Source organism: Scyliorhinus canicula, chromosome 1, assembly GCF_902713615.1.
Source record: "Scyliorhinus canicula chromosome 1, sScyCan1.1, whole genome shotgun sequence".
In the NCBI taxonomy this organism is placed as follows: domain Eukaryota; kingdom Metazoa; phylum Chordata; class Chondrichthyes; order Carcharhiniformes; family Scyliorhinidae; genus Scyliorhinus; species Scyliorhinus canicula.
This window is the reverse complement of record NC_052146.1, coordinates 77387870-77414708: the sequence shown is the minus strand read 5'-3', so window position 1 is coordinate 77414708 and position 26839 is coordinate 77387870. Positions and strand designations below refer to the sequence as shown.

Here is a 26839-nt window from a genome sequence, read left to right as displayed (position 1 = left end):
GTCTCACCAAAATACATTAGAATTGCAGCAAGATTTATTTTTCATACTGCAACCATTTTACACGAGGCTAAGATAGATGCGTCCACCTTTTTTTTCAAAGTAGCAAACAAGTTCATATGACTTGTTGACTTTGGGTCCCATCAATTTTTCCAGTACTTCGCTAAAGTAATTTATTTAAGTTACTCATTCTTATTAGTCTTTGTTCAACAAAATATGTTTTAACATCTATTATTTCCTTATACCTCATTAGAATTTCTCCATTCTCTGCCTCTATGGGACTCATGTTTACTTCTGCTGATCTCTTCCTTTTTAAATGTTTGTCAAAGTTCTTACAAGCTCAACCTTTTTAAGATTGGTCAAAAAAACAGCTGATAAGAGAAAAGGTTGAGAATTTTAAAGAGATTCTGAACAGGATCTGAGTATCTTCACAGGATGTGGGTTTGCTGGCATGGCCAGTATTTATTGCCTACCCCTAACTGTCCTTGAGGTGATGTAACTATGCTGTACTCGCGTACTCTGCTGCAATGGAGGGTGTTTCTCAATTTTCACTCAGTGATGATAGAGGAATCACAATATAGTTCCAAGTCAAGGTGATGCACAACTTGGAGAGGATATTTCAGGTGAAGGTGTTCCCATGCATCTGCTGCCCTTGTCCTAGATTGCAAGGCTCTGGGGCAATGGAGATGCTGGGGATGGAGCCAGTGGCTGTAATGCATCTTGAAGATGGTACTCCCTTGAGCCACTGTACACTCCTGACATGTGCCTTGTACAAGGTGGAAAGGCTTTGAGAGTTAGGTGCAGAATTCCAATCTCTGACCTGTTCTTGTGGCCATTAGGTACATGGCTGGTTCAGTTCAGTAGTTTGAGAGGTAAATTAATTTGATGAGAATCATGACTTAATTGGTATATTGGACAGCATGATGGTGCTGTGGTTAGCACTGCTGCCTCACAGCGCTGAATTTCCAACTTTAATCCTGGCTCTGGGTCACTGTCCATGTGGAGTTTTTACATTCTCCCCGTGTTTGCATGGGTTTCGCCCCCACAACCCAAAGATGTGCAGGCTAGGTGGATTGGCCACGCTAAATTGCCCCTGAATTAGAAAAGTGAATTGAATACTCTAAATGTATTTATTTTTTTAATTGGGGTTTTGATACTGTAGGTGATGCAATCCACAGAGTATCTCAATGTACTACAGTGAACTATAGGTCTCTGACAGGAGCTTACTTGACACAAGAATGGAGGGCGGTTCAAGCCAAATACATTTGCACTTGGTCAAATACCTCCCAAAAAAAGCCCGGTGGCCACATATCTGCTCCAAATGCTTGTCTGTCTTTTGTGGATCAGTATGATCCTGTTCAAGACCCAGTACAAACTCCATAACATCACAAATGGATCGTATTCATTCTCCTCGGCTTAATAATTGTCAAGATACCATCACCTCTCTTGTATGTAGAATTTTCCTTTTCCAAGAAACATCATTCAAAATTCTCAAAAGATAAAAGGTTTAATTAAAAGTGATTCAGTTAAAGTTCGAAATAGAATTTTTCAAATCACCAAGTCGGTTATTGTCAATCTGATTATGCCGAGGCCCTATTTAATCAGTACAGCCGAGAAATAAAACAATCGAGAAGTAATTTTCCTCAATTAAAAGGGAACATTAGGATTTTTTTGCTTTGTGCAAACAATCTCACTTTGAGCTCAGCATGCAATGTGGCATAACGTCAAGCAAATTTGTCCGGTGCAAGCAGGCAAAGATTGATTGGCATATTATCCTAGAAAGGCAATAGGCAAATTGGGCAATATGGCTGCTGTAGAATTTCCCTACACATTTAATGATACACCAGTGCACGGAGATACAATACAACACCTGTGCACAATACCAGTGCACAGAAATCAAATATAATGTGGACTTCAAAGAGTTCAACTCAAACAGATGTTTTACACACTTCAATCACAAAATAAAAAGACATGTTTTCAAATGAAAAAGGCAAATTTGATTCATGCATAGTCCAAAAAAACAATATCTTTAATCAGTATGGACAGCTGGACATATTATCAACTTCCAGACTGATTCAGCAATCGCCTCCAAAATAATTAAGAATACAAAAATCATCTGAAATCATTCCAGTGAACTCTGACAAAACACAAGAATCATTACCAGTATTCAATGTCAATAACATGGAAAGGGTTCATGTTATAGGAGATAGCAGGAGATACCAAGTGACCCACCTGATAATAGGCATTTCAGATTCAGGTTAAACATTTAAAGTTCCCAACCTGCCAACTGCAACCATTTTTATGCTAACAGGTAGTGTGACATGCTTGGGTCCTGTTGAAGAGGCCAAGTGTTTTGTAATATTTAAATCAGGTTCCAAGAGCACAGTTGGGAGTCCGATTTGAATTTAACACCAACCAGGTTTTCCACGGTTCAGGTTCCATTGTTCCATCTAAATTTTCTTTGAAATGTGTAGCCCGTTTGTTGCATAGACTCTCTAGGTTTAAAATGCGGCTGTTCACATTCGAGTCTAAAAAAAGGGTCAACTGGTTGTGAGAAGCTGTTTGTTGCACGGTGGCACAGTGGTTAACACTGCTGCCTCACAGCACCAGGGACTTGGGCTCAATTCCAACTTTGGGTCACTGTCTGTGTGGAGTTTGAATGTTCTCTCCGTGTCTACGTGGATTTCATCCAGGTGATCCGGTTTCCTCCCACAGTCCAAAGATGTACAGGTTAAGTGAATTGAACATGATAAATTGCCCCTTAGTGTCCAAAACGTTAGGTGGGGTTACAGGGATAGGGAAACCCAGCAGTTAAATAAAGGAGGCAGCAGTTTACTCCAGCAGGCAAGTTTTAGATTATTCCTTGTGAGCCAAGAGGAGCTCTTACACTCTTCCTCTCTTCTGCTGGCCGTGTCGGAAATAAAAAGTGACGGTCAGAACAGGAAGAGTAGTTTATAGTTTGTTACACAAGACTGCTATGATGCTTTCATGTTGTGCTGAATAAGTACAGAAAAGGTTCACGATTATAAAATATCAGCTGAAATTCAAAAAGAAAACACCAAGAATCCATTGCCAACTGAACCCAGACTTCACCAGAACTTGTTGCATGATCTGAAATTATTTACTAACCCAGTTATCAGCCAAATATGCAGTGGGACCCAAGCATCACATACTCCATTGCTCCACTGTAAGATGGCTGCCTTCTTCAATATAAGAAGTATATATTTAATGGAATGGTTGTTGAAACCGATCATTTGGATTTTACTGTTAATATGCCTCGTGTTCCTGTACACGTTTCATTATCTTTCCCTTTTTGTTATGGATACAAATTAAAATGAATAAAAATACTTTTTTTTAAATGACTCCCGACAGGTCACTTAATCCAGTCTTCAATACAAGTATGACTCAACCCAGCTCCAGAGGCCCCCTGCCCTTGAACACAACAGGGCCCTTGTCAGCTATTAAATTGGCAGCAATTCCGGTGATTAAATGTGTTTACACATGTACCCATGGCTAACCAATATGCAGTCAGCCAGTCAGATTAGGTTAGTTTTTCTCACCAAATCAGAGTAGGTCAAGATGCTTTGGATCGCGCCGACCCTCAACCTGAAGGACCCAGGCCAAGTTTTGGTTTGCACAATCCCAACAGAAGTTTTAAAATATACTGGAGTTCGATGTGAAGGCTACTGAGGGTTGCTCGGTTTCCACAAAGAAACTGAGGATTGTCAGAATGTTTGCTCAGTGATACCGAAGGACACCAGAGTTCTGTCAACAACATCAGAAATACCAACAGGAGAAAAAGCTGAATTCAAGTGAAGATACTCAGTTGAGTGCATACTTCAGCCATGCTGTGTTATTATTACAATTACACAGTTCTTCCTAAAAGCTTTTTCCTGCATGTTTGATGCTCTGTAACTACAAAGCTGAAGAACAAAATCTTTTTAATAAGAGTTGCCACTTCACTGAGGAAATTTCAGATCAATGCATGTCCAACAACCTGCTTTGAACACTCTGCTCACATTTTGACAGCTGAGACAATCAACAAGTTTCTAAAACAATCAACAACATTCTAAATAAAACAACCCACAACAGCTTAAGAAGTCACCTTGCCCCCTTCTCCCAATATTAATGGATCGTTAATCCTATTTACTCAAACTCTACAAACAAAAAATATACCAAATACTCCATTTGTCTCCCTGAATTGTTAAGTCAGTACATGGAAACAAGGAAACTACTTCAAGCAGAAGTCTTGCAGTCCGTCTTAAAATGATCCCTAGCAACTGAACCTGCATGAGTAGCATGAACTTAACGTTTTTGATAGATCCTGCTTTGTCAGGGAATAACACAAGGAAATGATCTCTATTCTCAACTTACTAATTGCTGATTAATACATAGGTATACAAAGTCTACATGGCCTTCTTTGACCTAACTGCCGATAGAGTTAGCCAACCATGTCACTGGAAGTGGCAGTTCAAGTTTGGGTCTCCAGTAACTCATAGAAGTGTTGTCTCACAGAATTCCTACAGTGCAGAAAGATGCCATTCGGCCCATCGAGTCTGAGCCCAACCTAGGCCCAATCCCCGCCCTATCCCCGTAACCCAGTAACCCCACATAACCTTTGGACACTAAGGGGCAATTGTACCATTTGTTCAAATTAGACAACAGTATTATGATGGAATAAATGATAACCAGGATATGGTGTGGAGACCTATCCGAATCTTTTACAATCATTAATGCAGTCAAACAAGAGCAAGTGGTTACACAAATTTCCTCAGCCTTTCATGACAATGCTTGATGACATAAGGCCTGGATAAGGGCATATACATGGGCTTTCATGTATCTGCAAAACTCTGCAATTCTCGAAGATAACAAGCTCCAACAAGGATTAAGAGATGGAACTTGAGCCTTAAAGAGCATCTTAAAGGAGTTAAAGGTATATTGAGGTCAGGGAGTGAATTCCACAACATAGGGCCAAGGCTAAAACTATACTCACCAATGGTGGACCAATTACCCCTTATACAAATAATATACAAATAATATATTTTGTCCCTAAAAAAACTATTGGTTGGGGCTTTCCACTCCGTGTTTTAGTTAGCATAGATTAGGGGGGTAAACAATGGCAGGACCTGTGGTATTGGGAGGCGGTATTTGCACTATGTTAATATTTTCCTGGTTATGTACAATGTCGATTTTGTTGCTGTTACAATGCCAAAGAAACACTGCAATAAAATGTTTATTAAAAAAAAGTTAGGTACATCTTACACATAATAACACAATCGGTTTTCTGCAGCAGTCAAGAACATGTCTCTGTGCACATATTGGAAAAGCTGTGTTTTGATGGTATTTCTTTTAATTTCTTCCTGTTTCTAAGGCATCAATGAGAAATGCCGTGTTTTTATTTAAATTTCAGCATTTCATTGATTTTTTAAAAAAGAAATTAAGAAGCTGAGTCGGGTTTTCGTAGTTATCCACATGTATAGAAGCAAATTGTGAAATGCTCAGAAATAAAAACTAGTTACCATTGGTGCTTCGGACTTTGGCAAAACTCAATGAACAAGCTAAAGTTTAACATTTAAAAAAAAAAATGTTGAGCACCCAATTCATTTTTTCCAAATAAGGGCAATTTAGCCTGGCCAAGTCACCTACCCTGCACATCTTTGGGTTGTGGGGGCGAAACCCACGCAGACACGGGGAGAACGTGCAAACTCCACACGGACAGTGACCTATAGCTGGGATTGAACCTGGGACCTCAGCGCCGTACGGTAGCAGTGCTATTACTGCGCCACTGTGCTGCCCTAACATTTGCCATGAAAATGAAATGAAAATGAAAATCGCTTATTGTCACGAGTAGGCTTCAATGAAGTTACTGTGAAAAGCCCCTAGTCGCCACATTCCGGCGCCTGTCCGGGGAGGCTGGTACGGGAATCGAACCGTGCTGCTGGCCTGCTTGGTCTGCTTTCAAAGCCAGTGATTTAGCCTGGTGAGCTAAACCAGCCCCTAATGTTAACATTAAATTCCTGTGCAGCTACTCTGCTGTCTGGTTTTCAACAATTTAAATCACCTTATGTTTGAAGGTTATTGTGGTACTTCCCCATTTCTCTCTATGTTAATGGTTAAAATTTTAAACTCAAAATGTTTGTGAAGAATCCCGACTTGCTGCAAACTGCTACCACCCTTAAGAGTGTAGAAGCATTTCCTAGTTCCACTTCTGAAAGGTCTGGTTCTAACGTTTAGACTATGCCTCCTTGACCTCAATCCCAGTTAGTAGAAATGGTTCATTGCTGTCTTCCCTGAAGGTTCCTCTTAATATCTTGAAAATTTCGATCACATCAACCTTTCTTCTAAATTCCAGGGAATATTGTTCGGATAGGGAATAGCTAACAGTCAAGGAGTGTTTAAATGAGTACTTATATGGTTAATTGGTTAAGCACATCACTGGGTGTGGAATGTGGGGGGGGTTATGTCAGTAAGAGCAAACTTCTGTGGAAGAAGGCAAGACATGGTTTCTGTCTTTATTTACCATCCAGCCATCAGAGTTTAATGAACAACTCTAGTTGTGTAATCCCTTCTCACAATTTGAGCTGCAGAGTCCAGGTATCATTCAATCCACACTGCACCCCCTCCAAGGCCAATACCTCCTTAAGTTCCCACAGGAGGTCAAACCAGGATTTTCCATAGCTGAAATACGACTTCTACCCCTTTGTCTTTGCTCAATATATGATGGTCAGCATTCCATTAGGCTTTTAAAATTATTTTCTGTACCTATTTGTAACATTTTAATGATCTATGTACAGGACCCCAGAATCTCTCTGGACCTCCATTGTCTCCTACTTTTCACCATTTAGAAAATATCCTGTCCTTTCCTCCTTGGGTCCAAAAAGGATGACCTTACATTTGCCTACACTGAAAAATGGTATGTGGTAAAAGGTAAAAGCAAGGTTTTGAGCAGTCTGGTTCAGCCTCAGACAATTGTCAGGGAGACGGGTCGATTCAGTGACGAGGGAACATAGATTCTGGAGGGAACAGAAGACAATGGCTTCAGTCTTCACATTATTTAGTTGGAGGAAATTTCTACTCATCCAGAACTGGCTGTTGAACGTACAGTCTTGACAATTTCAAGACAGTGGGGTGGTCGAGAGTCCAAAGATGTGCAGGTTAGGTGGATTGGCCATGTTCAATGGCTATGTTACAGGGATACAGCAGGGACGTGGGCCTAGGTTATGTGCTCTTTCATCGGAGGCCAACTAGCCTGATCCTGCACTGTATGGATTCTATGGAGAGAAGTGGCGTGGACGTAGTGCTGGGTGTTGTCACATAGAAACTGACATTGTGTTTTCAGGTGATGTTACCCAGGGCAGCATGAAGGAGGTGGCCACGGATAGATAGATCCTTGGAGCACATTAGGTAACAGTGCAGCACCAAAACGTAATTTCTTTTTTTGGGTATGATCAGATAAATAAGACAAGGCAAAATCAGGCAAGTTGAGCTTCCCGAAGCTCGGCAAGGGTAGAAAGGTGCTTGCTGAGCTGATGTACCGCCAAATCAAATGTGTTTGAGTCTAACCCAAACCAATTAGGATTACATTGGGGTGTGATTAGATGACTTAAGACAGATATCAAACAGTATAACTGAAGAGTTTTTGTTCCACCATTTTTAGGTTTTTTCGGATAGTTTTTGGGAGGGGGTTAGTTTTAGCTTTTGAGGAGAATAGTTTTTGAGGATAGTGGGGTAAGTAGCTTCAGTTAGCCTTTGGTAGGTTTTGTTGGTAGGTTAGAAGCATCTATACTTTGATCTGAACTATTCACTGTCTCCCTGTATTCATATTTCATTTTCAGACTTTGACTTCAGACTTTGACGTTTAAAAGTTATGTTTCAAGCTGTCTGCCTAAGAAGATAATTCCTGTGATTCTTTGAAAGCTTCAAATTGTCTACGAATTGCCTTTTAAATGACTTTCAAGTTGTAATCAATAGAAGACAAATAAAACAATTCTTATTTGCACGTGACACGTTTTAACTCTAATTTCTACTGAGTTCCAGTAATCGCAAGTGCAGCTGGTAACCTTGAATGGTTTCAAAATCCCTCAACTGGCACAGTCGAATCCTAGTGCTGGAGGAAGATGGTGCTGTCAACTGTATCCAAGGTTGCAGAGAGGTTAAGGGGACAAGGAAGGATATTTCTGATGCATGTTGAGCATCACTTATTTGAAATGTTTGGGGCTGAAAGCATCTCCGATTCCCAAATTGTCTGAATTTTGGAATACCTGTAAGATTATATAATGTAGTAGCTCATTCAGCTGCCTCATTATCAACAAGAAGCATGATAATCACAGTGAGTAATGCACTAACGTCTGGCTATAATGACTGCTGAAGTGATGGTGTCAAAACTGCCCACCTAGGGGTTGTAACCATCTGTGGCTCATTGGGACCTGCGCATCGCCCATGGACCTTCCCACAGCCTCCTGAAATTTTGCACTTGTGGCTTCACGTCGGCGCTCAAAATAAAGTATGGATTTCGGAGCTTTTCGAATTTCAAATAAGGGGTGCTCAACTTGTACTCAGTTATATAGGCTTCTCCTTTGTAACTTTGATTTAAAAAAAACTGTTTTTGCATGCTGGCAGGAGGAAAACCTAATTGGAGGTATTCAAAGATGACATTTTGGAAAGATAAGTAGAGATTTGGGAGGCAACAACACATTCTAGGATCTTGGAGACAAAAGGGAGGATGGAGATGAAAGTGATAATTAGCAAGGACAGTGGGGAGAACATTCTTTTGAGGAGGGGCAATGACAGTTGATTTTAAGGAGATGGTAACAGTACTCGAGAAGAAAGAACCATAAATAATATCACCAATCATGGGAACCAGGAAGGGAAGTTGGATAGTCAGCAGTTTATTGGAAATAGGATCCCTTGAAGAGGGCATGAGGGGATATAAGTGAGAAACTAGAAAAAAGATGTAAGGGCATCAAAGGCGGAGGTGAGAGTGTTGTTGAGAAGATCTTCAGAGCAGAAATGGCCGTGTGAACAGGAGCCAAAGGAACAGATGGGATTCTGAAAGTAAATTTGTAAATGAATTGGGAAAGAGTTTTTTCCAAGGGTGAAAACAGAAGGAAGTAGAGTTGGACACAAGAATCGAGATGCACATGGAGAGGAATACAAGGAAGCGATCACAGATGGTTTTATCTGTGATTAATACAATGGGAGTATCAAGACCACTTGAGATGGCAAGGTGGGAGAGATTAGGGAAAGATAATGAACTCAGAAGAGGAGGTTGGGTTGAAATCCCAAGGATGGAAGTCACTTGTTGCAAAGTCTGAGGGACAAAAGTCCTGAAGATATCTCAGCAATAACAATTTTATGCTATTTGGGTAGGTGTACAGAGCAAGAATTATAATTGAAAGATGAGAGAGGGGTGGAATGAGGCAAAATGATCAAAGGAGAAAAGGGACATAACCAAGCCGTGATTTTGTGATAAGAGCCACATCACTACCGCAGTAGTCTGGGTGGGACAAATGATGGAAAGTACAGCTTGGCAGGAAGGCTTCATTTAGAGGGAAGGTGTCATCATTCGTCAGCCAATGGATTTAGGAGGGGTAAAAATAAATGTTTTAAAAAAGAGGAATAAGTGGAAATAGAAGGCAAGGGCTCAGGTCTGAAGTGGCAACCAAAATGTAAACATGGAGATTGAAAAACGAGAGTTACAGAGGCTTGATTAAGCAGCAATTATTAGGACTTGCATATGAATTAGGAGTAGTGTAAGGATCCTTCCTGTTATTCCCTTGTTTTCCTCCTTTTTTTATTTTTGATCAATGAACCTTTAATGGACCTGTGACTTTAAGGCAAAGGAGCAACCTGCACCTTTAATTCAGGAAGATCCAGAAGGCTGTGCTGTTTAAGACTGATACCAGTGATGAGTCGGATTGATTGATGTGGCTGGTGGCCAACGAAGTGGCCTAAAAGGCATTGCTCTGGCCGGTAACAGGTGGTGATTGGTTCTGTTCCCAGTAAAATGGTTCCGGGTCCTAAAGAGCTTTCAGTTTCTCTTTTGGCAGCTAAGGAAGAAGTGCTACCTTTTTCTCCTGAAATAACAAGTCACTGTGGGAACCAATTCCCTCTGCAGAAGAGGCGACGTAAGCAGAATCCAGAATCTGATAACTCACTCTCTGCAGAACAGGCTGATGTGAAGCCAAAGGGCCTCACCTGGAAAAGCTGTGGGTAAGATATTGTTAATTGCAAGGAAGATCGTTAAGGGCTGTAAACATAGAACATGCAGTGCAGAAGGAGGCCATTCGGCCCATCGAGTCTGCATCTACCCACTTAAGCCCTCTAATCCGCCCTATCCCCGTAACCCAATAACCCTTCCCAACGTTTTTGGTCACTAAGGGCAATTTATCGTGGCCAATCTACCTAACCTGCACGTCTTTGGACTGTGGAAGGAAATCGGAGCACCCGGAGGAAACCCACGTACACACTGGGAGAACGTGCAGACTCCGCACAGACAGTGACCCAGCGAGGAATCGAACCTGGGATCCTGGCGCTGTGAAGCCACAGTGCTATCCACTTATTCTACCAGAGATGTAAACCACGTTCATACTTAGAAGAAGGTGCACTGAAGAACTCATCATCTGAAGCAAGGACTCTTATTTTTTGGCCTTAATCCTTATTATTTTAACACTTTCCACCCCTCTATGTTTGTCTGTTTTGTATGTGTGGATAGAGAGTGGGGTAGTTAAAGAGGGAGTCAAGTATTAGCTTGACATTAAGTAACTGTTCACTGCATATTTCATATTTGTTCTAGTTACAAATAAACAGTAATTGTATTCAAACCGACAAACCTGGTAACTGTGATTATTGGAGAGCCAACAGCTATTGATTTCGGGTATTTTCATAAGAATTATTGGTTAATTCACTTGTATTGTGGCTCCGGGCCTGCGGGGCTGGAATTTACAGCATACTGGCCCAGGGTGTCGTAACATTAGGAGGAGGTTACTCAGCCCCTCGAGCCTGCTTCGCCATTCAATATGCTCATGGCTGATCTTTAACCTCAACCCCACATCCCGCCTATCCCCAATAACTTTTCAGCCCCTTGTTGATCAAGAATATATCTAGCTCGGCCTTAAAAATATTCGAAGACTCTACCTCCACTGCCTTTTTAGAAAGAGAGTTCCGTAGACAAATTATTTCTCCCCATCTCTATCTAAAATGTACAACCCCTTATTTTTAAAAGCAATTCCAAGTTCTAGATTTTCTGACAAGTAGATACATCCTCTCCACATCCACCCTGTCAATACCCCTCAGGATCTTAAAGGTTTCATTAAAGTCACCTGTTATTCTTCTCAATTTAGGTGGATACAAACATCTCAAACCTTTCCTCATAAGGCAACCTGTGCATTCCTGGTATTAGTCTGGTAAACCTTCTCTGAACTGCTCCTAATGCATTTACATCTTTCCTTAAATAAGGCAACAAATATTGTACACAATACTCCAAATGTGGTCTCACCAACTGAAGGATAACGTCCAACTTTTGTAATCAATTCCCCTCACAATAAATAATAATAGTCTATTCGCTTTCCAAACTAATTGTTTACCTGTATACTAGCCTTTTGTAATTCATGAACTAGGACACCCAGCTCCCTCTGCTCCTGGGAGCTTTGCAACCTCTCATTTTAAAAAATAAGTTTATTTTTAATTTTTCCTCTAAAATGGGCAATTTCACATTTTCCCACATTATACTCCATTGCCAGAGTTTTGTCCAGTGACTTAACTTATTTATGTCCCTTAGGTCTTCTTCACAACTTACTTTCCTACTTATCTTTGTTATCAGCAAATTTAGCAACCATCCCTTTGGTCCCTTCATCTGAGTCATTTTCATAAATTGTAAAAAGGATGCTCCAGCACAGATCCCTGTGGCACACCACTTCTCACATCCTGCCAACCATTAAAAAAATATTTTATGAAAACCTATCCAATCTTCAATCCATACCAATATGTTACCCCTACATCGTGAGCTTTTATTTTACACAATAATCTTTGATGTGGCATCTTATCAAATGCCATCTGGAAATCTAAGTACAGTACAATTCCCCTTTATCCACTCCTTCAAAGAACTCTAGTAAATTGGTTAAATACAATATATCACAAATTATAAATTAAATAAAACAGGTTTGCTTTTTTGCTAATTTTCTATGAGAACAAAAGCCTAGATTGACAAAGGTGCTTCATTCTACCTACCTATGTAACAGCCTCATGCTCCATTCACAATCAAATGTCAGTTTCTCCTAGAGGATGTGAGCAGTGTCTCCTTGTTTTACAGGCAAATGGAAAAGATAAAGTTAAAATTTGCTCCAATCAAATTTACATTGGATGGATTTACTTATAATTTGTTTTCAGACAAGTCTGAATAAAGCACGAGGAATTGTAACTCAGGAGAACAGGGTCAAATCTCACAACTGAAGACAAATTGAGTAATTTGAATAGCTTTGGAAAAGATGATGTCACGGAAGCTTTTTCAGCTACCAGAAGTCAGAGTTCTGTTAAAGATCATAAAGGGCCACTGAAAAACAGGTTAGAAAGCATTCATGCACGTTCCAAAGTTATAGCAGAGCTGTTAAATGACTACTTTGCATCAGCCTAAGCTGCTGTGGGACGTTCTGCAGTGAATAACATTCTAAATATTAGAGATGTCAATGTTGTAAATTGAAAATCTCTAAACAGATAGGACCTCATAACCCAATGACTTTGAAGATTCATACAAGAGTTACCAAAATTATTCTTAGAGATCACACAGAAAATTTCCAGATGATTTTTCCTAATTTGCCAGGGTTTTTGTTTATATCTCCTCTCTTGGTCTGGCTGCAGTGATTGGATAATGTAGGAAGTTTCTAATCATGACTCTCCAGACTTGATGAGCCACCTGGTCTTTAGCTGCCCTTCCATTTTTTATATTTGAAAGTTACAACGGCCACAGAATTAACAGACCAACTAAGGTAACCTTTTGACATTCCAGAATTTGCAGAACATACATCTTTGTTTTCCGAGTGTTGCCATGATACCTATTTCTAGATAGCCCTAATTACCTCCAAAACAAGCAAGGGTCCATTTATCCTGTGCTATTCTCTCCAATTTGTTCTGCACCTTGCCAGCTACCACTCAGGCTGTATCACTGCTATAACAACACCACAGTGAGACAGAATGACAGAGGAAGCCAATTTTGTTTACATACTGCAGGTTGTCACCAAACTTTCACTAAAGCGTAATAGTGTGGGTGTGAAATGTTCACAATATGCCCACTTGAACTATGAAAAACAATATGATTATAGTCCTTGAGCTACATAATACTGGAGAAAAGTATAAGCTGTTACAGAACTGTCATTAATTATAGGAGTAACGCGAGAAGTGTATGAATTACACAAGCTGAAAAGGGATTTTTGCTAAATAAGGTTATTAGGAAAACCTGTATTGATCCATACCTATTTCATACAAGTCTATATTTAATCCTCCCACAGTTCAATGACAATAAAGACCTTGGTTTGCATTGGCTTACATAAATTATAGAGAAGATTCCATGCTCCCTGTATCCATGGCCCCATTATGAATTCTCCACTCTGCCACATGGAGACATTGATCACAATGACTGCTGAGTTAGTAGTTTGCCGCTTTTTCTCCATCGCTGGAGGTCATCAAACACTGTTGGCTCTATGATAGCTCTTTGTTCATTGTCCCAAGAAGTTAAAGGCCAATTCATAGGAAAACTCAATCAAAGGATAAGCAAACCACAATGAAGTAGCTGGATACCATCAGGCCCAGGATGCAAAAACAATGAACTGCCTACAGATTCTTGACAAACAGCCAAGAGGTGTAGGGACAATGCTCACCCTCACCTGGAATTGAGCAATTCTAAATGTCAAGTTATGTGCAAAAGGCAAGGTGGTTTAGGGAAGGAATTCCAGAACTTAGGGCCTGAAGAGCAGATTTCTCCAAGATGATCACAAAGCCCAGTCTTTTCATAGAACGGAGACCAGCTGAACTTCTTCTGACAAGCAGCAATTCATGCAGGTATGAAGAAACAAGACTTCTATGACTTCAAGAAACTGGCAAATCAGAGAGGCATTCCATCAACATCATTAACATCAAGCAAACAACAGCAATATTTCAGCCAGAAGATGCTGAACACAAGGCCCACACCGGTTTTCTTGACATGGGTGTACTTGTCCTTTAGCTTGATTGTGATTAACTAGTCTCCAAGATGCACTGCTCAGCCATTTACAAAACTTAAGCAGCTCAAACATTTTCTTCAAATCAAAGGGATCCCAAGGTCCTAGAGGAATTAGAATTCTCCCACTTAAGGACCACAACAACTTGCATTTATAAAGCACTTTCAACATTGAAAAGCGTTCATGCAAAGGTGCTTCACAGGGGTGTTGTCAAACAACATTTGACAGGATAAGGAGATATTAGGACATGTGGTTAAAGGATTGGTCAAAGGTTTTAAGGACCAGCTTAAAGAAGGAAAGGCAAAGTGGTTTAGGGAGGCAATTCAAGAAATTAGGGTCTGAACAGCTGCAGACACAGCCACCAATGACCAACAAAAATCAGACATGCACAGAAGGCCAAAACTGGGGAGCACAAGATTCTCAGAAAACTAGAGAACTAAAAGTTATAGAGATAGAGAGGGGCAATGTCAAAAGGTGTTTCCAGACTGGGAACTAATACACCTCAGCAAGTAACGGGGTGGTGGATGAACAGGCTTTGTGCGAGTTAGGATATGGGCAGCAGAGTCTTGGATGGGCTTAACAGTACAACAAGAGACCTGCCTGCAGTGTATTGGAATAGTCAGGTCCTGAGATCACATGGCCTGGGATAGTGTTTCGGCAGATGAGCTGAAGGACAGGCAAAATACACGAACCTAAGGAGCTGAAGTATGTAGTCTGGGAGTTGGAAAGAATGTGGGTTCAATGGCTCGGTGCAGGGTCAATTAGGACAATATGGTTGTGAACAATCTCATTCAATCCACAAGTGCCAGGGAGTGACTCAGGGACATAGATCATGGTGGAGACCAAAGACAATGATTTAATTGGGGGAAATTATAGCTAATCCAGTACTGGATATCAAATAAGCAGCAGAACGAATTAGAGGCAGCGGACAACAGTTCAATGGAGGTTGGAGCCGAGTAATTGTAAGTATAAAGTAAAGGGAGTAAAACCAGGCACCTTTCTTATTTAGGCAGCACGGTAGCATTGTGGATAGCACAATTGCTTCACAGCTCCAGGGTCCCAGGTTCGATTCCGGCTTGGGTCACTGTCTGTGCGGAGTCTGCACATCCTCCCCGTGTGTGCGTGGGTTTCCTCCGGGTGCTCCGGTTTCCTCCCTCAGTCCAAAGATGTGTAGGTTAGGTGGATTGGCCATGATAAATTGCCCTCTGTGTCCAAAATTGCCCTTAGTGTTGGGTGGGGTTATTGCGTTATGGGGATAGGGTGGAGGTGTTGACCTTGGGTAGGGTGCTCTTTCCAAGAGCCGGTGCAGACTCGATGGGCCGAATGGCCTCCTTCTGCATTGTAAATTCTATCTGTCTATCTATCTATTTGTTGGAACTTCTCTGGAAGCAATAAGCTCCATAGTTTGCTGCACAGTATATCCAACATCTATAGACCAATCTTTAGACCACCATGAAAACACCACACTCTTAAACTTATAAGATGAGTCTGTAAAGTCAACTCAAGACGTCTGGTGGCTAAGCAACGTATAAGATCTGCTACCATTGACTGTAAAACATAGGATGCAGCCCCAACACAAATCCATCGTGGAATGTTGAGATATTGCCATGGCAGGTAATTGAGGTTTCACTCTTCTGGATCTTTGCTGACCTCTGCCAATGATTCCCGGCTCAGGATTCAAATTAGTTTTATTTTTACCAAGGAGGGAGAGACTAAATTACCAGCTGCAACAACTTGGATCAGGTCGTCGAGTATAAGGCCTTAAGTCAAATTTTAATCATCTACACGTGAGAGGGAAGCTTTCATGGGAATAAAACAAATTTCTCCTTCAGTTTTATGGTTTCGGTTCTGGAAATTTACTTTCTGACACTGAAAAATCAATAGAATTGGCCAGGAACAAAGGACTCAAGACTGGAAGCTTGAAGGATTTACTCAGCAATAACCTGTTCAATGACTCTTAATTTGGGTTCTGCCAGGGTCACTCAGCTCTGAGCGCATTACAGCCTTGGTCCAAATATGGACAAAGGAGCTGAACTCAACAAATGAGGTATCAACCTGGTGAATCTACAACACAGGAGTGACTGCCTTTGGCATCAAGGCAGCTTTTGATATAGAGTATGGCTTCAAGAAGCGCAAACAAAACTGGAATCAGTGGGAATCAGGGAATACTCTCTACTGGTTGGAGTCATACCTGGCACAAAGGAAGATGTCTATGGCTGTTGGAGGTCAATTATCTCAGTCCCAGAATATCATTGCCAAAAATTCTCAGGGTGGTGCCCTAGGCCCAACCATCTTCAGCTGCTTCATCAATGGCCTTCCTTCCATCAGTGGAGATGTTTGTTAATAATTGCATCAAGTCCAGCACCATTAGTGACTCCTCAAACCTTGAAGCAGTCCATATGTGCAGTGAGACCTGGACAGCATTCATCCTTGGGCTGATGAGGCAAGCAACATTCATGTCACTCAAGTGCCAGGCAATGATCATCTCCAACAAGAAAGGATCTAACTATCTCCCTTGACATTGAATGTCATTACAATCCTGAGGGTGACCAGAAAACTGAACTCGACTAGCCACATATATGCTGCAGCTACAAGAGCAGGTAAGGGGCTGAGAATACTGCAATGAATAACATCATGCAAGTCCCTGAAGTCTGTCCACCATCTATATGGCTCAAATCAAGTGTGTGATGGAATACTTTGCACTTGCCTAGAAGAGTACAGATCCAACAAGTCAAAAAACTCAACACCATCGGGACAAAGCAGCCCCATTTGATTGGCACCCCAACCACATTTAAACATTCCCCCCCCCCCCCCCCCCCCCCCCCCCCAATGCTAGCACACAGTGGCAGCAGTGTGTACCAACTCAGCAAGGCTCCTTTGACAGCACCTTCCAAACTCGTGACCTCTACCACCTAGAATTACCACCACCACCTGGAAGCTCCCCTCCAAGCCACTCACCATCCTGACTTGAAAGTATATCGTGAAATATTTCATTGTCACTGGGTCAAAATCCTGGACTTCCCTCCTTATCAGCACTATGTCCCTGCACCACATGAACTGCAGCAGTTCAACAAGGCAGTTCATCACCACCTTCTCAAAGACAAATAGGGATGGCAAATAAACGCTGGAAGAGCAGAGTGAAGTTTTAGCTTTTGGACGTGTATCGACTAGATCCAAAATATCATCTTTCATTTTTGCCATTTGAGGATGTATTTCAATAATACCAACACTGGTGGACCTGCATTTTGAAAAAAGATAAATATATGTAAGTTAGAAACAGTGTTCTTGTTTCCTCCTAATTAACTCAATTCCATAACCTGGGCATTCATGAGGAACCAGGACTTCGTAACATAACCTGGTAACAAACTGGCAAAACTCCAAACTCTGCTTGTTATAAATTCTGCAAATGGCTATAGTGGAAATAAAGGTTTTCCCTTCCCCAGGTGATTTCTCCGTGATCAACGGTTAACGTCCTTTAGGGATGGAAAGCTGCTGTCATTAGCTGATTTGGCCCAAATGCGATTCCAATGTCATTGACTCTTAATTGTTCTCGGAAATGCCTAGCAAGTTAGTCAGTTGTACTCAAGCACAACCTTTCCAGACAATTTGAGATGGACAACGAATGCTGGCCTTGTCAGCACTGCCTGTATCTTGCCAATGAATAAGACAAAAGTTGACCAGAAAAATGTTCAGTTGGTGCATTATTTCAGAGTGGAGAAAGGCAATGATCTTCCAAACACTTCATACTCACATATCATTCTCTTCATTATTGAAGATCAAGAAGTTTATATCCCAAAGGTTTTCTTGCATCAAAATTGAGCATAAATCTGCAGAATGTGTCGTCAATGGTTAAGTTAATGAAGAAATGTGCAATGGCGGACGATAACAAACATGGTTGCTGTGGGAAGGAGCTGGGTTAATTGCTGTCTAAATGTTAAACATTGCAATCAATCAACCAGCATCAATAGCTTTGAAGTCAAGCAGATTGGATTGACCAGCAATGACTTGGTATCACTAGGCCCCCAAAAAAAGTACTCGCACAAAAACTAGTTTTTCACGTTTAGTGCAACAAAATTAACGTAAATAACTCAAACAACTTCAAGAAATTTTCACTCATTTTCCTTGAAAAAGTGGTGAAATATGTTGGAGAGCTAAATAAAGAAAACAAAATTATGAGGCAAAACTTTCCAGCAAGTAGAGAGAAATCATCTGCCCCAGAAGATGGAAGAAAGAGAATTGAATTATAGATCAAGTCTATAACGCAGCACGATATGGAAAGATGAGCTATTGCACAGAACACCGTTTTCTTAAAAGAGACAGCCTTCCTGGAAACTTTCTTCATGGGTTGATGGCAATTATTAATTCAAGTGGAAGGTGAATACAGAGGATGAATTATTTTCATTTGCAATGGGAGTGGAGAAAAACCTAGAGAATGGAGTTGATACCAAATCTTTCTGGATGTAGGTTGTTACAACAATGAAATTGATCAAATGTAACTTAGCAGTAAATTTGAAACAATGGGAAATTGAAGAATTGGGAGAACACTTGGCTGACAGTGATCATATTGCAGTTGAAATTATATTTTGACATAACAAAGGAAGCTGGAATAATTAAAGAGAATAAACAGACTTTAGCACAGACAGAATCAAAATGGGATGAATGAATTGACAAAATATATTAAGAAGAAAAATAATAATAATTTGGATTACATAAGGTATAGGTGGAAATAAAATGTACATGTGATATCACAATGGAACACTTAATGGTCACCCATTTTGAATTGGGGGCAAAAGAACATTTATATATATATCTATAATGAGCAGGTTGTTAAAAAGCAAAAGAGAATGTTTGGATTGTTAAGTACATTGGGCAAATATACAAGTTAAAAACAACACTTTTACTTTCCCTTTATTGAGAAAACTTGGGTGAGTTTTTCATCTGAGCCAAACCAGAGGGCAAGACAAGATAAATCAATAGAGTCTGGACCACTAAACTGACATTTCAAAATCCACAGGGGAGTTTAAAGCAAGTATCTGAAAACATTAAGGAGAATAGGAAAGGACATAAGTCAGCAGATGAAACTAAATCTAAATTGAAGAACGTTAAATCCAGGACGATATAATAAAATTAAAGAGAAGGCTGGGAAAATAAACTGATTCTAGACATATTCATGGTTGCAGCAGATTAAACAATAGGAGTTTGTTGAATAGGAGAGAAATGTTACAGAGAAAGAAATATGGACTTTACTAAAAACATAGCACATTCAGAGTGGAAAAAGATGGAACTTGCACCTGGCCATTAAAAGGATAGAAGCTGTATATAACAGCAGACAAAACAAAGGCGAATATTAAAATGTTCTTCAAGATGCTAGGCAGGAACAAAATACATGTCTAAAGTCACACATCCCAAGTTAAGACATGCCAAAATACGATCAAACAGAAAATAGATGTAGCACACTAGAGGAGCATTAAGAGAGGTGACCAAAATACAATTTGAAGGTGGGCTGGGAAAGTGAGTTTTCATGTTTGAGGGCGAAGCCAAGATGCAAAAGTAGAGCTGAGGAAGGGTGGAATTCAGAAAAGATCAGAGACTGAAAAGCACAAGATATCCTGCACAGTCTGGAGAAGGCAAAAGTTGGATTCAATTGGATGAGATTAATTATTATTTACTGGGGGAGAAGCTACCAATGGGGTTTGATTATCCAGTGGTGAGCAATCAGGAGAAAAAGTGCAGGATTTGATGTGCTGAAGCGACAAGCAAAGTGTTAGAAGTCGAGCCTGACAAAGGAGTGGGCAAGGGTTTCAGCAATTGCGGAGTTGTTGCAGAGGCTGTTGCAGAAGCAAAAATAGATTACTTGACAAAAAAACTGTTGAACTAACAATGGAATCTACTGCAGCATAATGAAACCAAATGAAGAGCATGTCCAAGCATTTTCACAGCATAGCAAGGTACAGGAGTCACAATTGAAACATGTACCCTCGTCAAAAGGAAGATTCATGGTTTCCAACATAAATAGCCGGAAAGCACAAGCGAAGAACACCAAATAATTGCATGCAGTACCAAATACACTCCGATCATAGAGCTAAGCAAATTATCAGCTGCATGCCCCTGAAACAAATGTTCGTGGGTATCAATTTTCCTCTGAAATCCGTGCTGTAGTGAGAGGTCATTCTCTGATGTGTTTCCCATTAATTTAGTAGTCCACAGCTGCCAGATTTTCTCCCTATTTTATTTATTCTTTATAACAAAATTACCTTCTTATCCAACCCATTCCAATTTCACTGATCACTCAATGCTGCATTCATTAGATTGCTCACACCTTCAATGTCCAGTGTAATGGCTGAAATACATTATGATCTTCAGTAGAACAATTCAGTTCTTCACTTTATTTGACTCTCTTGGGTCTTAGAGCTACCATCTTTTACCTTCGATGACGCTGCTCTCATAACCTTCATCTATCAATATTCTCAACATTACCTCTAACCGTAGTGGAGCTGCGCCATTGCTAAAACTGTTCCCGAGAAACAGCTTCCTGCTTCCTGACACATTTCTCCTCGTGTCTGTGTGGGTTTCTTCCGGGTGTTCCGGTTTCCTCCCACAGTCCAAAGATGTGCAGGGTAGGTGGATTGGCCATGCTAGATTGCCCTTAGCGCCCAAAAAAGGTCCGGTAAGGTGAGGTTACGGGGATAGGGTCGAAGTGTGGGGATAGGATGGAGGTGTGTGGTTAGGTAGGGTGCTCTTTCAAAGGGCCGGTGCAGATTCAATGGGCCGAATGGCCCCCTTCTGCACTGTAAATTCTGTGATTCATTTAAATTCCTTCCACACCTAACTTCATACAAGGCCAAGACTGAAATTTTAACACTTCGTCCATACCTGGCTCAAACATTTCTGACACTCCCTCATAATCCTGAACGAGGTAAAACAATTTGCATTTATATAACATACCTCTCATACAAAAATATCCCAAGACGGCACAGAACTGTTATAACCCCCACGAAAACCACAGGGGATCATCAATTGATCTCCCCAAGGAGATCATGGAGAATGAGGTCCTGTATAGAGTAGATGGAGGCTTGTCCAATAGGGGCTCATTCGCAGGACATTACTGTAACCCAGACCGGTGTTGTCGATGGTCCCAGCCTGGGATGCTTGTGTTCTGCGCTACAGCTGTGGCTCCTTTCTTGTTCTAAAATAATCCCTTGGTTTGTTTAGCCTGGCCTCCTCTGCAGTTGAAATGAAATGAAATGAAATGAAATGAAATGAAAGTCGCTTATTGTCACGAGTAGGCTTCAAATGAAGTTACTGTGAAAAGCCCCTAGTCGCCACATTCCGGCGCCTGTTCGGGGAGGCTGTTACGGGAATCGAACCGTGCTGCTGGCCTGCTTGGTCTGCTTTCAAAGCCAGCGATTTAGCCCTGTGCTAAACAGCCCCTGTTAGTTATTACTGGTATCAAACAAAATTTTGGCATGGATAGAATACAGTGAGGAAGCAGGAAGAAAAGCCATTGCAAATTCTCTGGCTACAACTGCACAGTTAGCCAGGTGAGGGAGAATTGTAGCCAGCTGAGCAATGGAAGAGAAGCAATGGTGGAAGGTGGTAACGGGCAGCATGGTGACACAGTGGTTAAGACTGCCGCCTGACAGCGCTGAGGACTCAGGTTCAATCCCGGCCCCGGGTGCCTGTCCATGTGGAGTTTGCACGTCTCCCCATGTTTGTGTGGGTCTCACCCCCACAACACAAAGATGTGCAGGCTAGGTGGATTGGTCACGCTAAATTGCCCCTTAATTGAACTAAAAGAATTGGATATTCTAAATTATTTTTTTTTTAATGGTGGAGGATGGAGTCGTTAACAATATCAAAGGTTGCAAAAAAGGTGCGACTAGTAAACAATCCCCATCTTTCATTCCAGACCCTAACGTCTCTCCTTTTCCACTGGCACCATCCCAAACATTGTTCTCTCATAACTGACTTCAAAATTCCCCCTCTTGTCTCTTCTAAGCCATTAATACGTTGCCTTACACCTTCTCTTACTCTTTGACCTAGTCATCCCCACATCTCCTGATGACACATATTCCCAATATGTTGGAATCAAAATTGATGTCACCTATAGCTGTCACCTATTCTCATTTCGCCTCAGGTTCTCAAACAGTGAAGCTCCTTGCCTTTGTGTGTCACCATTCACTCGAGTTTTTTTAGAACTCAGGTTTGGCATTATCCAATCACTAATTAATTAATTTACTTTCGCTATTCGACTCTTTCCAACCTTGTTGGTGCACTGGACAATGGGCCTTGGTTTCCATACTGTTTTGATGTATTCATTACTCCAATCTCACTACCAAACTAGGATAATGTGCCTTCAAAGCCAGGAAAATAAACATGAACTGATTAGCCTCCCTCTCTTTACTGTATTAAAAATCCCCCAAAACCCGATGAAAATAATGCTCATCCCTCCTCAAGATTTCAAATTTAAAAAGCAGTGAAGCCACAAAGTCGAATACCATATAACCTCAGTATAGCAAATATAGTTTTCAGATATTGCCTAACTAGGATCGACAAAAATCTGCTGAGAAAAGTCCACGGTTAGTGACATTTCCCTCCAGCACTTATATCCGCACTATTTAAACTACTTACTTTGCAAAATACACAGCCAAATTATGTGAATCAACGCTATTGAGACTGAAGAAATGGTGATTTGTAAAGTCCTTCTCTTCAAATAGCTGTGTGAAATTTGTTTGAATCAACAAAAATATTTCTACCCCTGTGTGAGGCTGAGGAACAAGGGCAGGACAAAATAAAATTACACCCTATCCATAAATTAGCAAACTATTTCCAGAAACTAACAAGATACAAAACCAACAATAAAAAAATCAAACCTTTAAGGATGAATCCCTAGTACTACTCAATCGTAAAATACTATAGTACTGTTGCCAAACTCAGTAGTACTATTCTTTGAATGTCAAGAATTGATTTGATTTATTATTATTGTCACATGTATTAGTATACAGTGAAAAGTATTGTTTCTTGCATGCTGTACAAACAATGCATACCGTCCATAGGGAAGGAAGGAGAGACTGCAGAATTTAATGTTACAGTTATACCAAGGTGTAGAGAAAAGATCAACTTAATACAAGGAAGGTCCATTCAAAAGTCTGATGGCAGTAGGGAAGAAGCTGTCCTTCAGTCGGTTGGTACGTGACCTCAAACTTTGGTATCTTTTTCCTGACGGAAGAAGGTGGAAGAGAGTATGTCCGGGGTGCGTGGGGTCCTTAATTATGCTGGCTGCCTTTCTGAGGCAGAAGGAATTATAGATAGAGTCAATGGATGGGAGGCTGGTTTGCGTGATGGACTGGGCTACATTCACCACCTTTTGTAATTTCCTGCGGTCTTGGGCAGAGCAGGCTCCATACCAAGTTGTGATACAACCAGAAAGAATGCTTTCTATGGTGCATCTGTAGAAGTTGGTAAGGGTCGTAGCTGACATGCCAAATTTTCTTATTCTTCTGAGAAAGTAGTCGTTGGTGGGCTTTCTTAACTATTATGTCGGCATGGAGGGAGCAGGACAGGCTTTTGTGATCTGTACACCTAAAAACTTGAAGCTCTCGACCCTTTCTATTTCGTCCCCATTGATGTACACAGGGGCATGTTCTCCACTACGATTCCTGAAGTCGATGACAATCTTCTTCGTTTTGTTGACATTGAGGAAGAGATTATTGTCGTCGCACCAGTTCACCAGATTCTCTATCTCATTCCTGTACTCTGTCTCGTCATTGTTTGAAATCCGACCCACTACGGTGGTGTCATCAGCAAATTTGAAAATCGAGTTGGAGGGGAATTTGGCCACACAGCCATAGGTGTATAAGGAGTATAGTAGGGGGCTGAGGACACAGCCCTGTGGGACACCGGTGTTGAGGATGATCATGAAGGAGGTGTTGTTGCCTATCCTTACTGATTGTGGCCTGTGGGATAGAAAGGTCAGGATCCAGTCGCAGAGGGAGGAGCCGAGACCAAGGCCACGGAGTTTGGAGATGAGTTTCGTAGGAATGATGGTGTTGAAAGCTGAGCTGTAGTCAATAAATAGGAGTCTGACATAGGTGTCTTTGTTATCTAGGTGTTCCAGGGTAGAGTGCAGGGCCATGGAGATGGTGTCTGCTGTGGACCTGTTGCAGCGGTAGGCGAACTGTAGTGGTTCAAGGTAATCCGGGAGGCTGCAATTGATTCGTGCCATGACTAACCTTTCGAAGCACTTCATGATGATGGATGTCAGAGCCACTGGACGATAGTCATTAAGGCACGCTGCTTGAAGTTTTTTTGGTACAGGGATGATGGTTGTCTTCTTGAAGCAGATAGCGACCTCAGATTGTTGTAAAGAGAGGTTGAAGATGTCTGCAAATACCCCCGCCAGCTGATCCACGCAAGACCCGAGTGTTCGTCCGGGTACCCGATCCGGGCCAGTGGCTTACAGTGGGTTGACCTTCAAGAAGGCTGCTCTGACGTCTGCAGTGGTGATCTCAGATACAAGTTCATCGGAGGCTTCTGGGGTGGAGGGCTCGCTCTCGCTGACCTCTTGTTCAAAGCGTGCATAGAATGTGTTGAGCTCATCAGGGAGGGATGCGTTGGAGCCGACGATTTTACATGTCTTCATCTTGTAGCCCGTTATGTCTTGCAGACGTTGCCATAAACGGTGGGGATCCGTGTGGCTAGCCTGAGACTTGAGCTTGGTCCGGTACTGCCTTTTGGCATCTTTGATGGATTTCTTTAGATCATAGCTGGCTTTCTTGTAGCGGTCAGGGTCACCTGACTTAAACGCCTCAGACCTAGACTTCAGCAAGCAGTGGATATCCCTGTTCATCCAGGGTTTCTGGTTGGGAAACACGCGGATTTGCTTCTTTGATACAGTCTTCTACACACTTACTAATGAAGTCAGTTACTGTAGTGGTGTACTCGTTCAGGCTGGTTGAAGAGTTTTTAAATACTGACCAGTCCACTGACTCTAAGCAGTCCCTTAGGAGATCATCCAATTCCTCAGACCAACAATGCAAGACTTTCTTTGACGGATCACTTCTAAAGAAATTCTAAAATTTCAACTCGAAAAATCATTCCAGCAATTTAAAATGTACTTGAGGGCAGGATCTCTGCAATCCCTTCCCTCAACTCTCCCTGCACTTGGCGAGTTGGAGTGCATACTAAAACCTGGCAGGATGTGAAGGACCAAAGTATTACAAGGTACTACACTACTATCATCTGGGAGTTTGGAGCAGGTCTGGATTCCTCATCAGCAAACATACATGAAAAGCTATGGATAAAAGTATACCAATAAAATAAAAGTCACGGGACCAGGTAGAAAAGTAGCAAAACACAGATCATGCACAAAGGGCTAAGGCAGCAACTGCAGCATTTACAATCTGTATCAACTCAAAGGGTGGATGTAAGCACCATCACAAAGTCATTGAGTTGAAGTGACTGCCTCTTGTGCTTTACAGAAGAACACAGTGTTCTGAGGCCTAAATCAGGAAACCGTAAGCAATGGCCAATGCTGGCAATATTCTGTATGAGTTTGTTCTGTTTGTAACAATTCCTGTAATGGCACTGGATGCAGCCAAATTGCACTTCTTACAAATACAAGCAAAGCAGCAGACACTTAAACAAGCCAACAACAGTCCAAGCAAGCACCAAGAAAAGTTTACAGAAACCTGATTGAAAAGCCCATCATTTTTGAGAAGCTAGATAGCAGCCATATTGCCCATTTCCTATGCACCATCACCCAGTGTTGTGCATTTAACAGAATTCACCACCTATGATTGTCCCAATCATTAATCACCTCCCAAGTTTGCCATTATCTATAACGAGAAAAATACCATCAATTGAAGCCTGCTGACGGGGTATTTTACGTTTGACGTAATCGTGGTCAATCGGAGTGGCTGTGTAAGGTGGGGATGTCAGACCTGGACCTGAGGGAAGATTTCCTTGACCTTGCACGGTTCCAACAGAAGAATGGGAATCATCATCATTTGTACTGGACTTCTCCCTAGAGGGAAGAGAATAGAAACGGTGAGGTGATAATTAGCATTCGCTATCCAAACAACATTAATTTACAATTGCGCAGAAGTGTTTTGTTGTGTGTGTGCATGCTGCTCTATATACATACGTATAGTCAGGCAGGTACTGCAGAATGTAACAGAATATCATTTTCTCACCATTAGATGTCCCTGTTGTTAAACAATACAAACATTCTGCTGAACCCAGAAAAACCCTTCAAACTTCAGTGACTGAACTAGGAATGTTACTTCCAACAAGAGCCACAAAATGTTAAAATTCTGGACAAAAAATCCAAACTAGAGTTAGTTATGTCTCACCATAAGAAATACCATGCCTTAAATCAAGTTACTTGTTTTTCAACCATTCTGTTATCAAACAGCAGCCTATAACATTAGTATTTCGGGATCTTGAGGAAGGATATACTGAAGGATATACAGCACGGTAGCATTCTGGATAGCACAATTGCTTCACAGCTCCAGGGTCCCAGGTTCGATTCCGGCTTGGGTCACTGTCTGTGCGGAGTCTGCACATCCTCCCTGTGTGTGCGTGTGGGTTTCCTCTGGGTGCTCCGGTTTCCTCCCACAGTCCAAAGATGT

General features: G+C 41.4%; 1 protein-coding gene across 4 annotated transcripts in view; it reads right to left on the bottom strand.

Moving 5' to 3' along the window:
• cabin1 (calcineurin binding protein 1) overlaps positions 1-26839 on the bottom strand; it is a 696151-nt gene that overhangs the window by 537842 nt on the left and 131470 nt on the right. For all 4 annotated transcript variants that reach the window (XM_038793568.1, XM_038793562.1, XM_038793549.1 and 1 more), the window contains one exon: positions 26063-26232. In XM_038793568.1, the coding sequence (XP_038649496.1) occupies positions 26063-26232 (170 nt within the window). The remainder of the gene's footprint in view (positions 1-26062; positions 26233-26839) is intronic.